The 16983-nt window shown below is 38.5% G+C and overlaps 1 protein-coding gene across 1 annotated transcript in view; it reads left to right on the top strand.

Annotated features, from left to right (window-relative positions):
• Positions 1–480: 480 nt before the first annotated feature.
• LOC134805682 (uncharacterized) overlaps positions 481–16983 on the top strand; it is a 28893-nt gene continuing 12390 nt past the window's right edge. The window contains exons 1-4 of the mRNA XM_063778939.1: positions 481–997; positions 12361–12667; positions 15784–15880; positions 16466–16573. Coding sequence (XP_063635009.1) covers positions 487–997; positions 12361–12667; positions 15784–15880; positions 16466–16573 — 1023 coding nt within the window. The 5' untranslated portion in view covers positions 481–486. The remainder of the gene's footprint in view (positions 998–12360; positions 12668–15783; positions 15881–16465; positions 16574–16983) is intronic.

The following is a 16983-nucleotide window of genomic DNA, read 5'->3' as shown; positions in this document are numbered from 1 at the left end:
TCCACCAACTGTAGCATTTCTCCTTCGAAGCTCGGCTTGCAGTTCCCGTACAGTCATAAATGATTACATTTTACTTTAATAATCACACTTATTACTATAAAATTCGCACTTGATACTTGACAACAAAACGTAAACAATGTCCGGATTGTAGTAGCGACATCTGTCCTAACCTTTCAGTGTGCCTCCTCATAGTTAAATTTGAATAATGCTCCTTGGATGTGAAGATTGTTACCATAAGTGGAAAATATTTATCCACCCTGTAATACCAACATATATACCAACATCCTGTAATACAATCTACGTCATAAAATGAATATGCAACTCAATTACCAAGGTGAGGCAAGGTGTAAGATTTTCCACCTATTAAATACGTCGTTGCTTCATTGATTTGAATTATTAAATACGGTCGGCACTTAATTACCTTATTTTATACTCCATGATTTGCAAAATCATTTTATTGGCACTAGGAATTTCATAGCCGCTAAGATGCCACGTATCAAAAAGGCATCACGCAACATGACGACCGTAAAGAATAATCGCACGTATGGCCTTTTCCATACCATCTGCAAGATCGCATTTTTGAGCTGTGGTACCAACTTTTGGTTTGAGGACATGGATTTTCCTGCAAAATTGATGAAAATCTATAACGCAATAGCTCCAGTCCTCGAAGTCATAGTAGCTTTGTTTATTATGTCCCATTGCGGTGCTTTTTGGACGCAGCCGAATTTAAATGAAAAGCAGAGCAACGATCGAATGTTATTGACGTGTGTTAATGGCCTTACGTATTTGGTGTATGTCAACATTTTATATTATAAGCGAGAGATCAGAGAGTTGGTGATGACACTTGTTGTGAGGTTTTACGAGGTTTGTAACGATGGAACCATCGAGAAAATGATGCTTAGAAGAACGTTCCAGTATATAACGGCGCTTGTTTTTATATGCAGCTCTGCGATGATTTCATATGGGCTTGGGAGTGGGATTCAGGCGCTTACAACAAGTGAGTACTTCTGCTTAGGATTTAGGATTCAACGTGAAATAGGAAATTATACCTAAACACGACTTTGAGGCATTAAAAAATTAATATTATTACAGTCGAAGAAATAGCTAACATCACACCAGTAAATCAAATTAAATTCTACTTTACTATTAGTTTGTTTTTAGGGTTCCGTACTCAAAGGGTAAAAACGGGACCCTATTACTAAGACTCCGCTGTCCGTCTGTCTGTCACCAGGCTGTATCTCATGAACAGTGATAGGCGTTTCTCAGAGATGACCTTCGGTGCCTGACTTCGGTGCCAAATTTATTTTTTAACTTATTTGATATGCAACTTTATTTCCTAAAATCTAGCCTTAATATAAAAAATATTGGTAGTGGAGGCCTCCATTAGAACCTTATAGTTTTTAAGATATTTGAGATTTAAAAAACACCGAAATCATGTGCAGGCACTGAAATCAATTGGCGTCACCGAATTCAATAATGCATACACAAAAATCACATTTCAATTTTATATCTCCATCATATTACATTTTAATCATATTTTTCATTCTTATTTGATTATAAGCGATGTAACAAGGCTAATGATCTCGAAAGCTTACATAAATTTAATAGATATAGACCCAAGATTTTAAAATAACCTAATTACGGCTTGTAAAACAACATCTCTAGAAGATATCCCACACTATTTGACTATCCTCATATAATAGGGCGATGGGCGATGTATGGTCCTGGAACGAGTTTCAGACATGTCGACCACAAATTCGCACATAAGTGCCATAAAGGAGAAGATGTTTGTTTCACACAATCCGACCGCACACGCATCAAAAAGACACTTATGTTACCTACACCCGATAAACAAGAAACTTTTGAGTGGTTTTCAATGCTCAAAAAATATTTAATGCACTTATAAAGCAATGTGATGCAATACGGAAAACAAGTATTTTTGAATAACAGAGTTTTAAAGCGTGAACTCCATCAATTTAAAACTATTTGAAGTGGTCGACTAATACTTGAAGATCTAATTACCTGTTAATTATTTGAGGGTGCTGGAGATCTCCAGGACCCTCAAATACTTGAGCTAATTTGTAACTCCTATATTTAGACATAAAGACATAAGACATTGAGGATTGTTAAAACATTTACTATGTTCAATTTGTGTCTATGGCTATCCTTTAGAAATATCGATCAGTAAGGTAGGCTCAGTGCCTTTGAAGCGATCTCGACATTAGAAAGCCACTTTATTTTTAATCCCTTGTTCTGAACATCCTGTCCCTTGGGTGCACCTTGCATATAGTACTTACATACACAAGATATTGTAAAAGAAGTGGGATCTAATTGACTGCATTCATTTAACATGGCTGACACGTTTAAAGGTATCGAGGTGTAGGGCCTCAGGTGATACAGAGGACAATTAACATAATTTACTTCATTGGTTTGAAGAGAATATCAAGACAGAGAAAGAAACATTGGGTCTACAAGTTTCAACACACGTCTGGTTTAAAAAACTCCTCATAGTAAACTAGTGATTATTTGTACCTATTATGACTTAATTTACTTACAGCATTCTTGGCACTATGCCCCAGGGGCCCTCTCTAGATATAGATTTTTAGGTTTTTTTTTTAGGTTTAGTTTTAGTTTTGTAGGTAGTTCTATATATTTTTTAGGTATAAGTTTTAGTTTTGTAGGTAGTTTTAATTTTAGGTTACTTTTTATTCTAAGTTTGTTATTAATATTGTAAACAGATTTGTTATTACCCAAAAATAAATAATTTACTTACAAACATAATTTTACATTTATACAACGTATCTTGCACTTTTTAGGTGTGATAAATTAGTACAACAAACTAGTTTACAAAGCAGGATTTGAATTCAGTGATCACTTTTTTGATATCGGTGGTCAAAAAATCCACCGAATCCAAGGAAATCAACACCAGTGATGTCAAAATTAATCGCTTTTTAGTAATTACAGAAATAGCATGAGTGATACAGAGGAGATGTAATAATGATGGATTTACGTACTTTTGAGGATTTCTTAATCACTTGCATAATGATAAATGCACTAAAACTTTCGGAGTAAATTGCACCACCGATCTCAAAAAAACATAGAACCAAACCCACCGAAGGACGGTGAAACCTTTAAAAAATCACTTTATTATACTGTGACTGTACCTCTACTCTATTCAACGGTTAAGGCACAACTAAAGCATACTATGTTTGAGACACTGAGTTCCTGGCTTACAACTTTGAAGGAGTACCGACATGTTTTGCAAATTACACCGAAATCAGGCACTAGCCCGGGACACATCGTAAATTTGGTTTTATTCAATGAGTTGAGCAAACACATTATTGTGATATAAAGAATATGATAAGTTAACTAATACCTTATGCGTGAATACCCATAATAACTCCGATCTAATGCCCCATCTTGAGTAATAATTTTTTGTTTCATAAAATCTGGGTGCGGGACACTCCCACCGAACATCATTTTTGGCATTTGAATTTTTTTTTCTTGTATTATATAAATAATAAATAAATAATTTGATAGTGTCCCAGACAGAATATAGGCTGAAGATCATGTCTAAATTAATTCAGATTTATTGAACAGTAAATTCAATCATTTATTGCCCCGGACACGTAAAAATGGCCCTCCTGAGAAATGCCCTAATAGGCAGTTAAAAATTTTCACAGATGATGTATTTCTGTTGCCGCTATAACAACAAAAATTCTAAAACCACCTAATAAATATTTAAGTGGGGCTTCCATACAACAAACGTGATTTTTTTGACGTACTTTGCGTAATGGTACGGAACCCTTCGTGCGCGAGTCCGACTCGCACTTGGCCGGTTTTTTTATTCTGCATGTTTTGTGTATTTTTTTGTGCATGAAGTGTTCTTTTTTCTCATTAAATTTTTTGTAGTTGTGGCAATAATTTTTTTGTAAGAAATATTATCGTATACCTAAATATGAGATCTTGTAATTTATTTAACATAATTTAACTCTCAAAAAACTCTTGCATATTATCGATTAAATATTTTTATTGAATATACCTACCTATTGTCTATTTTTTCGTTTTTAATATTCATTGGAAGTAATTACCTACATGTAAAATACTCTAACTCTAGTTTCTGCCTTTTTGTTGATCTAAGGAAAAACAATTTATATATAATATCTGGGAGACCGAGCTTTGCTCGGAAAACATATTATGAAAACTCAAAAATGCGCGTTTTCCCAGAGATAAGACCTAGTAGGTGCCTAGATCGATTTTTCGGCCTCGTAAACCCCAATATACCAAATATCATAGAAATCGTTAGAGCCGTTTCCGAGATCCCCGAAATATATAAATAAATATATACTTCGTAGGCTTTTTGTAAGAATCCGCCGTTTACGAACGGTGTCGTCAATTTACAAACGGCTTCACGTTTGTAAAATGACGACGCCGTTTGTAAAATGCCGACGGCAAATTGTAAAAACGGTCCGGCATTATGTAAAATACCTTATGACATTAACAGCGCCGTTTGTAATGGTCTACGGGTAATTTATTTTCACCATGGTCCCACCACTCCCACCGCACTGTTTCTTTTGAATAACATTTCCTTCGCAACTTAACTATTTAAGGGCGGTTTGCCCTTCGAGCATCTGAAGCTACCTACGCTTTTTTCCCCAAAGTGCAATGTTTTCACGGACGTCACACAATACTCGTATCAATAGGTAGGTAGGTTAGGTTAGGTAGCTTTAGATACCCGAAAGGCACACCGCCCAGAAATAGGAGCCCCGCAAAGCGGTGCTCCGTTTAGTTCAGTTGTGAAGGAAATGTTTTTTGAAAAGAAACAGTGTGGTGGGACCATCCCCAGAACTCCGTATTTGATGGACAGGCCAGCGTTTTTCATAGTTTTGATGTGCAGCGCCACGCGTGGTAAATTAAAGAACTATTTCGACCAAAATGCCGTGGGTAATTACAAACGGCGCTGTCATAGCTAATGTCATATTTAAGGTATTTTACATAATGCCGGACCGTTTACAATTTGCCTTCGGCATTTTACAAACGGCGCGGCCTCGTCATTTCACAAACGTGAAGCCGTTTGTAAATTGACGACGCCGTTTGTAAACGGCGGATTCTTACAAAATGCCTGCGACATATACAAGCTATTGCTATGCATTTGTTTCATGGTTGCGTCTGCCAATTCATCTCAAGGGGCCCACAGCTTACCAGTTCGCCGGACGATATCAGCCTGTCAGTTGTTTGGAGCTGTCAAATTTTGCTTTTAACTGACAGGCCGATATCGTCCGGCGGACTGATAATCAGGCCCCTTAAAAGATTATAAGGTTAATCAAATTTTCCTTAGCGATGTACCTATATACAGGGTGTCCCATAAGTGACACGTCACAGTAACACTGGAGGTAGACTAGGCCAAGAGGACCCAAACCAACTTAACATGACCCCAGTAAAAGTGGCACGGTTTTCAAGTTATTGCCAAATTAAGGTTTTCCGTGAATTTTGACCGTTTTTAACGTTGTTAGTGTGCACTCGGAATAGTCTCGAAGTTAGTTTTTTTTATGTGTACGGCATCATGAATAGTTAATTAAGATAACAGAATAGGTATTTTATCGATAAACAATGTAAAATGCAAAAAAATACTGGTTTAATCTAGAATTAAATTTACAGCGAAACATTAATTTCGACTTTGACCATCTGTCGTGAAAAAAAATTACTAGAAAAGTAATGAGAAAATAACGTAAAAACATTGAGCATGTTATGCAAATTCAAAAATGGTATAACACATGTGTACCTTCCTGTAATAAAATAGGAATTATTTTCATCTTTCGAAAGCCTCATAAAAAATAAGTTAAAACTAGGAAATCTGGAATCCGTTGCTACTTAGTAAAAATAACGATTTATGTTAAGATATCTAATTCTGGATACAGAAATAAAAAAACGCCTATTCAGTATTTGCCGAATGCCTAAAAGAAAGAGATGGAAAATGGTTATCTCCCTATTCAAGGATATCATTGGGTTGATAAAGGTTCAAAGTAAATAAAATACTGCAGGTTGAAGTTTAATCAATTTATTAAAGTAATTTTATTTTACAATAGGTGCTCGAATTGTTTTTCCTCAGCTAAAACGGCTTGTAAAACTTCAAGTTAATTTCCTTGAATTAATTTCGGATATGTTTCGTGCTGCCTCGAACATACGCCGCCGTAGTTCCTCTTGGGACCTTATTGGCTTGGAGTAAACTTTATCTTTTAAGCATTTTAAGCATCCCCAATGAAAAAAATCTAATGGGTTTAGGTCCGGGGAACGCGGCGGCCATGCCACTGGTCCCAATCGGCTGATCCATCTTCTTAATAATAAGATTATTAATAATAAGATTATTAACGTTTAACAACATTTTGTGATATTGGCCACCGTTTACGAGTTATTTACGAAAAACTAAAAAGGGACCTTAGAAGTGATTATAATTAACTTTCCCGCGTTAATATCTCTTTATATATTGTTCCTAGCGAAAAATTGTACGGAATCTTTCTTGGAGGCAATTTTAATGCAGGTTACTTATGTAGTAGAACATTTTTTACTATGCGCCACCGTTTAAGAGTTATTTACGAAAAACTAAAAAAAGGAAACTTTAATATCAAATATCTCACTTCCGATCAAGAATTTGATCAAGCAACCGGCAAAATCGGATTCAGCGGGATCTAATTAGGTTAAAAAACCCGGTCGCCAAAAAACTTAAATAAATCATTTATTCAGATGAAATAAACCCTATTATACAGATTTTTTTCTTTTGCCAAACTGCAGGGCAGTTTATTGGCAGAGGGAACTCCCTTAAAACATAGATGGGTAGACTTAGATAATTGCCTAATTAATTGTTAACTTAATATATTGTTAATACATCTTATTGCTTATGCTGGTAACTTTATCTTAATTTTGTTTAATCGAAACATTTTCATTTTAAATTTAAACATCCTAACTGATTTACATTCCCTTACATCATACGGTATTTCGTTATACAATTTTGGGATCAAGTACTTCCTACTTCTTAAAATTTTTTTAATAATGATTTTTCTCGTGAATCTAGAGTGATTAATATAGATTTTAAATTCAGCTTTATTGAACTGCTCTAATGCCAGCGGCATCCCTACTTCCTCATGAACCGGTAACATACGGCATTCCACAAATAATTCCTCATATTCACTTTTTTTACAGCGATTTTTAGTTTTTTTGTCCACTAATAGTTTCATAAAGCGTATCTATAATGATTTAATCCTGTCTAAATAAGTTTTAAATGTCCTACCATAGCAGGCCAGTCCATAAGAAAACAGAGAGTCTGCCAGCGCATAATATAATATAAACATCGTGGCCCTATCCAATACATATTTTAACTGGTGAAGTTTTACTAGTACAATTCTTAATTTGTCACATAATTTATTGATATGATTTTTCCAAGAAAAATTGTAATCTATTAATAAGCCCAAATACCTGTACTCTGACACAACCTCGATGCTGTCACACTCACAATTCTGCGGCCCACTGTGCAGGCACTCATACGTGTGGCCAACTATGCGTGGCGGTCGGTTAACTTGTCTACTGTACGGGGATCGCACGTGCATACATTTGGTTTTATTTATGTTGATAACAATTCCATTGTCGTGTGCCCATTTAATGATGTTGGTAAAATCCTCTTGTATTTTATTTTCTATTACCGACAAGTCCTTATCCGCATACAGTAGACAAGTGTCGTCCGCGTACATATGTAATTTAGAACATAGATATGTAATAAATAAATTATACTTGGAAATTATTAGTGCTCTTAGCATAGCTTCTGTGGCATCAAAGGACAAACAATGTAACAGGCATAGGGGTAGGCAAGTAATGGGATGGAATAAGCATGTTGCTGCTTGCCCATAGGGAGTGCAGGAGTAAGTTTCAGATGTGGCAGCTTACGAATGAACCACGTGCGGGTCCGGTTTATGAAGAAATGCGTAGTAGCCGACGTAGGTTTAAGGCCCAGCTAAAGTGGTGTAAATCAAATCAGGAACAAATAAAGCTTGACAACATTGCTTCTTATCACTATAATAAAGACTTTCGTACTTTTTGGAAACATACTAATAAGCTTAACAATAGACCTGGACTGCCTGTGAGTATTGACAACAAGACTGAGCCAAAGGACATTGCTAACATGTTTAAGGAGCATTTTTCTGTAAAATCACCACTGACCTTGAGTGGGGGGGTGCCAGGGGCTGGAACTGTCATGGCCGGGGCTTGTGTTACCATTACCAAATTCTCTGCGGCATTTCACATTCATGGCACTCGGGTCATTAAGGATATGAAGAGAGGAAAGTCCCCGGGCCATGATGGTTTGAGCATTGAGCATCTCCAGCATGCAGGGCCTCATTTGCCAAGGTTACTTGCAATGCTGTTTTCCTTTTGTTTGACTCACTCGTTTGTTCCAAGTGAAATGATAAGAACGGTTGTTGTACCTATTATTAAAAATAAAACTGGAGATGTGTCATCTTTAAATAATTATAGGCCAATTTCACTAGCTACTGTTCTGTCTAAAGTGTTTGACAGTTTGCTTAATGCAGAGCTTGATAACTACCTGCAATTACACAGTGCTCAGTAGGGCTTGCATTCCGGAATTCCGGAATTTCGAAATTCCGGAATCTCGGACAAATTTTCCGATATTACAATTCCGGAATTGATGCCACTGAATATCGAAAATTCCGGAATTGGATTTAAGTACTTTTTTTAGGTTTTAATATGTTTATTATTGAAAATTGTTAAGAAACTACACTATACTGGTGTTTTTTGTCGTTGTTACGAGCCTCTTAGTCATTCAGTGAACTATAGTATAGATATATTTTACTTTTCCGTTTGCTAAAGCAGTGGGCACAATATGGGCTCATAATAATAATAAACAATAAAGCAAAGCGATTTAAATTAGAATAGTCAGAATAGTCTGAATCCAAAGCAAAACATAAGCAAATTTTTCGAATTTAAATTTAAAAATATTTTTACTGTTTATCTTCGATACACCACTACCTACTAGGTTAGGAAGAGTAGGACGCTGTTATATTTAACTATTTTATAAAATTATGCATCGAATTTAATGGTTTGCTAGCAAATATAGTTTCCCCAAATAAAGAACCCGTCTCATAGAAGTGAATGAAAGTAACCATTTTAACAAGGTGATAAAATATGAGGTGAAAAAAAAACCTACTTCAAATTAAATTTCTCTTAAACAATATTAACTGTAATTAACGTAAAGTACCAGGATTTCACATTTTTTGTAGTTTTTTACTAAAAAATCTAATAAAAATATGATAAACCTTAATTCCGGAACCAGTTCCGGAATTCCGGAATTAGAATCCAATATCGAAAATCAGTTCCGGAATTGGAAACCTCCGATATTGCAAGCCCTAGTGCTCAGTTTGGGTTCAGGCCTGGTCTGTCCACGGAGAGTGCAATCGTTTGCATGAAGGAAACTGTTAGATACTATACTAGTAGAAAAACCCCTGTATTTGCGTGCTATCTTGACTTATCCAAAGCCTTTGATTTAGTAAATTATGAGATTTTATGGAAAAAGCTTTATGATGCAAAGGTATCTAAAGAAATAATACGTGTTTTTAGATATTGGTACTCTAGTCAAATTAATGTTGTTAAGTGGGGTGATGCAATGTCTGATGAATATGGCCTTGACTGTGGGGTAAGACAGGGAGGGTTAAGTTCCCCTAAATTGTTTAACATATATATAAATGCACTTATCGAGAGGCTCAGCAGCATGCATGTTGGTTGTCGCATACAAGACACTAGTTTCAATAACATTAGCTATGCGGACGATATGGTGCTGCTGAGCCCTTCGGTTGGAGGGCTTAGGAAACTGCTGAGTGTATGTGAGCATTATGCTGCTAGTCATAGCCTTAAGTATAACTGTACCAAAAGTGAATTTATGATTTTTAAGCCTAGTAATAAATGTTCAGATGACTTTCCTCCAGTATTGCTTAATGGTGTGCCTTTAAAACGGGTGTCTGTATTTAAGTACCTAGGACATGTAGTGTGTGATAACATGAGGGATGACGAGGATATAAAAAGGGAGCGTAGGGCGTTGGCGACTAGAGCGAATATGCTGGCACATAGATTTAGGCGCTGCACCGCGCCGGTAAAGATAACCTTGTTTCGAGCCTTTTGCACGACTTTCTATGCATGTGCACTATGGACCAGCTATACGCAAAGGTCGCTAAACGACCTATGCATCCAATACAACAATGCCTTCAGGGCACTGTTGCGGCTGCCTCGCTGGTGCAGCGCGTCCGGGATGTTCGCGGATGCGCGCGTGAACGGGTTCCCGGCCATCATGCGCGCGCGCTGTGCGGCTGCACTGCGGCGCCTGCGGGACAGTCGCAACAGTCTCCTGACTGTTATAGCGGACAGGATGAACAGTCAGCTTCTTGCGCACTGGGCCAGGGTACACTCGGTGGTGGCTACATACACATGAGTGTATGTAGTTATTACCGGTGCGCGCGGTGTATATCCCACATTAATCTGGTGCTGTTCTGATGATGGGATCCGTGAAGAATTGAGGGAACTCCTCAATTTTTAAAGGCACATGTATGGTGCTTTGGGTATTGTCTTAAGCAAATCAAGCATTTCCTCTTAAAAACCACTAATTTGATGGAGTGGACCTGATGATGATGATTGTTGATGATAAATGATGATGATTTTATAAGTGTAGATTACTCCGGAACCCGTGGTCCGATTTGAGTAATTATTTTTTTGTTTGAACGAAGTTACCTCCAAGGTGTTCCCATAATATTGTTGGTTATAATCTGGTGACGGAATTCATAAGGAAATGAGGGAACTCCTCAATTTTTAAAGGTACGAGTATGGCGACATAGTTGTTTTTTATAGTAACTCAAACATTTCCTCCCGTTAATAACCCATTTGATGAAGTACAACTGTAGCCTTACCACGAGTTTGACACTACATCTTCGCTATCGTCTTCGTAACTTACTTTCTATACATCTTGCTCGCACTAATAGGATGCCAGTACGAGCGAGACGCATAGAAAGTAAGTTACGCACACGCTAGCGAATATGTCAGTGTTAGACTTATGGTAAGGCTACTGAGGAGTCGGGAAATGGCGGTTGAAGGGTTGGTGGTTCAGGCTTCAGGGTCGAGGGGTTCCGTGATCAGGGGTTGATGTGCTGTGAGGTTGAGTGATCTGGGGGTTGAGGGATTGGGTCAGTGGCGGGGCGGAGGATGGATTTTGTGTTTGTGCACTGTAGTGACAGGAATGATTACGAATTTAGTGATACGCATCATTATTATTTTCATTCATGCGTCACGCGTCACTCATAAGCTGTTAACAATGCCTTACAATTAAAAATGGAAAAATAAAAACTATTACAAAAAAAAAGAAAACCGACTTCAAAAAGGATAAAATAAAATATAATCCGTTTTCAAGTATATGCGTTACTAGCTGATATGTTTGAAGTCGGTGCCAAGACAAATAGTAACAATACCGGTCAAAAATAATCAGCTTTATGTCTATAAATCACATTACAACTGTACAAATAGGTATTATAATAGTGAAAGTAATTCTGTCTGTCTCTTTGTCACCTTTTCAGCTAAACAACTGCCATGTAAACTGGTGAAATTTGCCATGCAGGTAAAAAGTTAAAGCCCTGTAGATGGTTCTTGAATTGTTTTATATTTTGAAATCAAGTTCTCTGGATAAGAGGCGGGAAATAACTCAGTCCCAATCCCACACCTGAGTACTATGGACAGTTCGAAAAATAGTAAAAATTGCTCTTTAAAAAACATATCAGCAATCGCATTGGTTTTATACTAGTACCGACAAACATGGTACGGACTGCGCCAAGGTGGATTGACAGTGGGTTCTTAGGTATCTACAGAAAGTATGATAATTGCTGTCGTGTAAGGCAATCCTTGTTATGGCAAACATTGTTATCGGATCGCCCTAAAATCATGGTATGCTTCAAATTTGGCTTGGCACCGACTTCAAACATATCAGTTAGTAACGCATATACTTAAAAACGGATTATATTTTATTTTATCCTTTTTGAAGTCGGTTTTCTTTTTTTTTGTAAAAGTTTTTATTGACCAGATCTTTCTTATATTCTTATTACATTTTAATATTTCGTCCTTTCTGTATTTATTCTTAGCTCTAAATATATATTTATTATAAAAAGTAATATGATTTGCCAGTCGAAATCGATTTTTACAAAAATATGACCAGTCTATGATCTCATAAGTGTTCCGTGAACAAAGTTTGTACGGAACACTAAACAATTGTTATTCGAGTTGTACTTCTACGCAAATGGATCCTTTGACCATTAACGTTTTCAGACGCGACTTTCACCAACATGATCCCTGTATGGCCAGACGTTGAAGACCGAAGAATTATCGCCGGAGCCAGTCGCGTAGTCCACTACATTGCCTGGTTGTTTTTATTGACCCGGATCATCGCCATCTACATGTTAATTCTCACCACCACCATTAGTATCGCGCACCAGTTCAAGCAACTGTGCAAATATTTTGAAGACTTGAACGATATCTTTGAAGGCAGTGGCAGTCAGGAGGAAAAGGAGAGGAAATATGAAAATGCTTTTAAAGTTGGTATTAAAACTATTAAATTGCATTCTATTACGCTATGGTGAGTAAAGAATGTCTACTTCCACAAATCCACACATTCATGTAGGTATGTATGGAGAGTGACGAATCTCCTGTCCTCCACATCGGTGGAAAAGCAGCCTTATGTATATTTTTTTTATACCACATCGGTGGCAAACAAGCATACGGCCCGCCTGATGGTAAGCAGTCACCGCAGCCTATGGACGCCTGCAACTCCAAAGGTGTTACATGCGCGTTGCCGACCTTTTAAAAACCTGTACACTTCTGTTTTGAAGAACCCCATACTGTAGACCCTCGGGAAAACCTCGGAAGGGAGCTCATTCCACAGCCGGAGCGTCCGCGAGAGGAAATTCCTCTTAAATCGCACAGTACGCGACCATTTAGGTTCTAGGGTGTGAGGATGAACACCCTGCCGACGGCGAGCGGTGCGGTGATAGAAAGCGGCCGTTGGCATCATGTCAAATAGTTCCTCAGAGCACAGCCCATTGTACAAGCGGCAGAACACACACAAGGAGGCAAAATCTCTCCTTAGACTTAAAGGTTCAATACCGCTTGTGAGTTTGGGATCATCGAAGATTCGTACAGCGCGCCTTTGGACTGAGTCGAAGGGTCCAAGCTGGCATCCAGGTGCTCCTGCCCAAAGGTGACAGCAGTACTCCATATGGGGTCTGACTTGCGATTTATAAAGCAGCAGTCTTTGCCCCGGAGTAAAGTATCGCCTCGCTTTATTGAGCACACCAAGTTTTTTGGATGCCATCGCAGCCTTACCTTGCAGGTGGCTGTGGAATTGGACGTCACTGGAGATGTCAACACCGAGGATCCCAATACTCCCTGACATGGTAAGGGCTGTGCCTTGGAACTGTGGGACCACAGTAAATGGGGTTTTCTTAGCGGTGAACGCGCAAACTTGTGTCTTGGTGGGGTTGAATCGCACTAAATTGTCCCGACCCCACGCCGAAACTCTGGATAGAGTGCTCTCAATGTCCGACACAAGCTTTTCACGACTCTCCAGCACCACAGAACGAGGGATATTGGCACGGCCTGTGTAATAGGCATCCCCAGTACTGTCGTCTGCACAGCAATGAATGTCATCGATAGACAACATGTCATTGATGTTCAGCAAAAACAGCATTGGGGATAGCACAGAACCTTGCGGAACGCCAGCTTTAATGTCCATGCTACCGGAGCAGCTTCCGTCTACTACTGCTCGTATGCGTCTGCCGGACAACAAGCTAGCGATCCATTTGCATAGTCCCTCCGGCAATCCATAAGATGGTAACTTCGATAGGAGACCCCGATGCCAGACCCGATCGAACGCCTTCGCTATATCTAGGCTAACTGCCAATGCCTCACCTTGACTCTCAATGGCCGAAGCCCAGCGGTGTGTGAGATACACTAGAAGATCACCAGTCGAGCGACCGTGGCGAAAACCATATTGGCGGTCGCTGATCAGATCGTGTTCTTCTAGGTATCTTAGGAGCTTTGCGTTAATTATATGCTCCATGACCTTAGAGAGAAGGGAGGTAATAGCGATAGGCCTGTAATTCGATGGGTCCGATCTATCGCCCTTTTTAGGCACAGGGTGCACAAGGGCCGTCTTCCACGAAGGTGGAACATGCCGTTTGTCGCTAGAGAGTGTGAAAAGACGCGCTAACACGGGACACCACTCAGGAGCACTGCTTAAGCACAAGTGCTGGTATGCCGTCTGGCCCGCTCGACTTATGGACGTCCAGGGATATCAACTCCCGCCGAATATCCCTTTGCGTGAATGAGATTTCTGGCATGGAGTATACGCACCGCGGGATGGTATAAGACGTAAGCTTTGCTGCTTTGCGTAAGATTTGCTGTAAGACGATAAAAACTAGTCCTGACTAATTTAATTCAACCGCTCCAAGGCATTGTCGTATATCTAGGACGGGCCTTATGGGTACTAAAAATGGTACTAGTTCAGCGGTGTCACTCACGAATTCGAGCCAATCGTGCAGCCTAACGCAACGCAATCGCGTTGTAGTGGTGTCACACCGCTGTACTGGCAATCCTTATTGCCCGTAAGGCCAGTCGTTCTTATTGTCAATATTTGCTTTATATTGTCATCTATGCGACGGTCGGTGTGTGAGGTCGGTGATATGCTAAGTGCTGCTGTGGCGTAAATGTAACAACTGGGGTGCCTCTTCATTCCAGGGGCCCCTTGGCATTCAGCCCACTTTGCCAGCAGTCAAACCACAGAAATGCTGTGATATGTGTGTGTGCTGCTCATGGCATTAAGTTCGCCTTTTGTACATTATAGTAGGAGATCCGAGATATATGGTCGACCTTCACCAATGCGTCTGACGGATTATGAAAATATGAAAGAAAATACGAGTATGTTCCAGAACATAAATAAATAGGGTTGCTAAAGAAATACGGTCAAGGCTATTTATAATTATTAAAAAAAAATTTTTTTTTTTGGTAAAATTTCACCGATTTGTCTGACGAACGAAATAAGTTTCAATAGAAAGTACACAACTTATACAACATGGATCAACTAGGTTGCCTATCTTTTTCCGGTCACTATTATGTGGTTGCCGTGTTTAAAGAGGTGATTTTATATCGATAATTTCACTCATCTGTCTGACGCTTGAATTATACATCAAAATGATGGTAATTTTATTGCAAATACAATGGTATAGGGTTGCCTGCGAAAATCCGGTCACAAATAAGGGTTGCCAGGCTTTTAAATAAAATAAGAAGGACAGACTTTTAGCGATAACTCATAAACGGCTTAACTGATCAAGTTTGTTTTAATTTTATTATTTACGGCAACTACATAATAGTGACCGGAAAAAGATAGGCAACCTAGTTGATTCATGTTGTACAAGTTGTATACTTTTCATTGAAACTTATTTCGTTCGTCAGACAAATCGGTGAAATTTAATGAAAAAAAATTTTATTCAAAAATTAATTCAAAATAGCCTTGACCATATTTCTTTAGGCAACCCTATTTATTTATGTTCTGGAACATATTTTCTTTCATATTCTCATAGTTTCATCCGTCAGACGTATTGGTGAAGGTCGACCATATATCTCGGATCTCCTACTAGATCGTCACCTTATGTGTTAAGTCCGAACCGCCCTCCAGATATATGAAATGTCCTGTAGGTGCACGCAGCAAATACAGCTAACGGCCGGCATGGCGTTCAGCGGACAGGTCATTATCAACGTCTGCTCACTCGGCCTGCTCATGATCCAGATGATGGTTGGTACAGGGGCCACAGATTACCGGTTCGCCGGACGATATCAGCCTGTCAGTTAAACGCAAAATTTGACAGCTCCGAACAACTGACAGGCTGATATCGTCCGACGAACTGGTAATCTGTGGGCTTCTTAAGGGTGGTATTTCATCTCTCCAATACCTTGGTCCAATGTCATTGCATCTCATCACTCTCTCATTAAGCAAAATGTGAGACAAAATACACAATGGACAGGTGGAATACCACCCTAAAGTGTATTGTGGTCGAACTCTCAGCTCAGGAATCCAATTTTTGAGTGACAGTTCAATCATTCTTTCTTAGCCACTTGTCTAGCTTGTAAGGACTTGCGCCAAACAACAAATGTACCATACAAAATACTTAAAAAACAGTCAAAAGTCAAAATCAAAGGCATTTATTGCAAACATATTATACATAATACTAGGTGTAGGTACCTACATAATATGAATCCTGCAAGGGCGCAGTAATCTTATTCACTTTCAACTTTTAGGTATATCTACAGGAATGACGTGAACATAGTTTTATGTTTCACCCGGTACGAGTAGGTCGTACTATTTATTTCTGTTTTCTAGTCCACAGAGCGGACGCTGGTCGCAATGATGCAGATCATCTTCATGGCGATGTTAATCCTGATCGGCACTGGACTATTTTTGTGGAATGCTGGAGACATCACCATCGAGGTGAAATTCGACAAGATATCTTTTTACAAGGTTTTATTTAGTTTCACCTGTCCGTTGCACGGTGGTCGGCGCGCCTTGTAAAGGCGGCCATAATTAAAAAAAATGTTAATTATCGTAGTTTTTTTTCGGGAATGAGTATATGATGTAACGAATATTGTTTTTAATAAAATAAAACACTTGTTTCAGTATATAACATGATAAGTATATTAAACTTTTCTCCATTAAAAATCACATCATAAAAAACCTGAAGTCTTTGTTAGTTTTAACTATTAATACATACTAAAAATGCATAAGAAACACTAAAACAAAATAACTAAACTAATACAAATAAATACCTAACCTAAAAATTGCCCCGATTCGCTGTCCGCGGGCAAAAAAAATTAAATACTAAATGGAAAAATCAATCATAA

Source organism: Cydia splendana, unplaced genomic scaffold, assembly GCF_910591565.1.
Source record: "Cydia splendana unplaced genomic scaffold, ilCydSple1.2 scaffold_48_ctg1, whole genome shotgun sequence".
Taxonomy (NCBI): domain Eukaryota; kingdom Metazoa; phylum Arthropoda; class Insecta; order Lepidoptera; family Tortricidae; genus Cydia; species Cydia splendana.
Note: the sequence above shows the minus strand (reverse complement) of the source record. Positions and strands in the feature narration are given on the sequence as shown.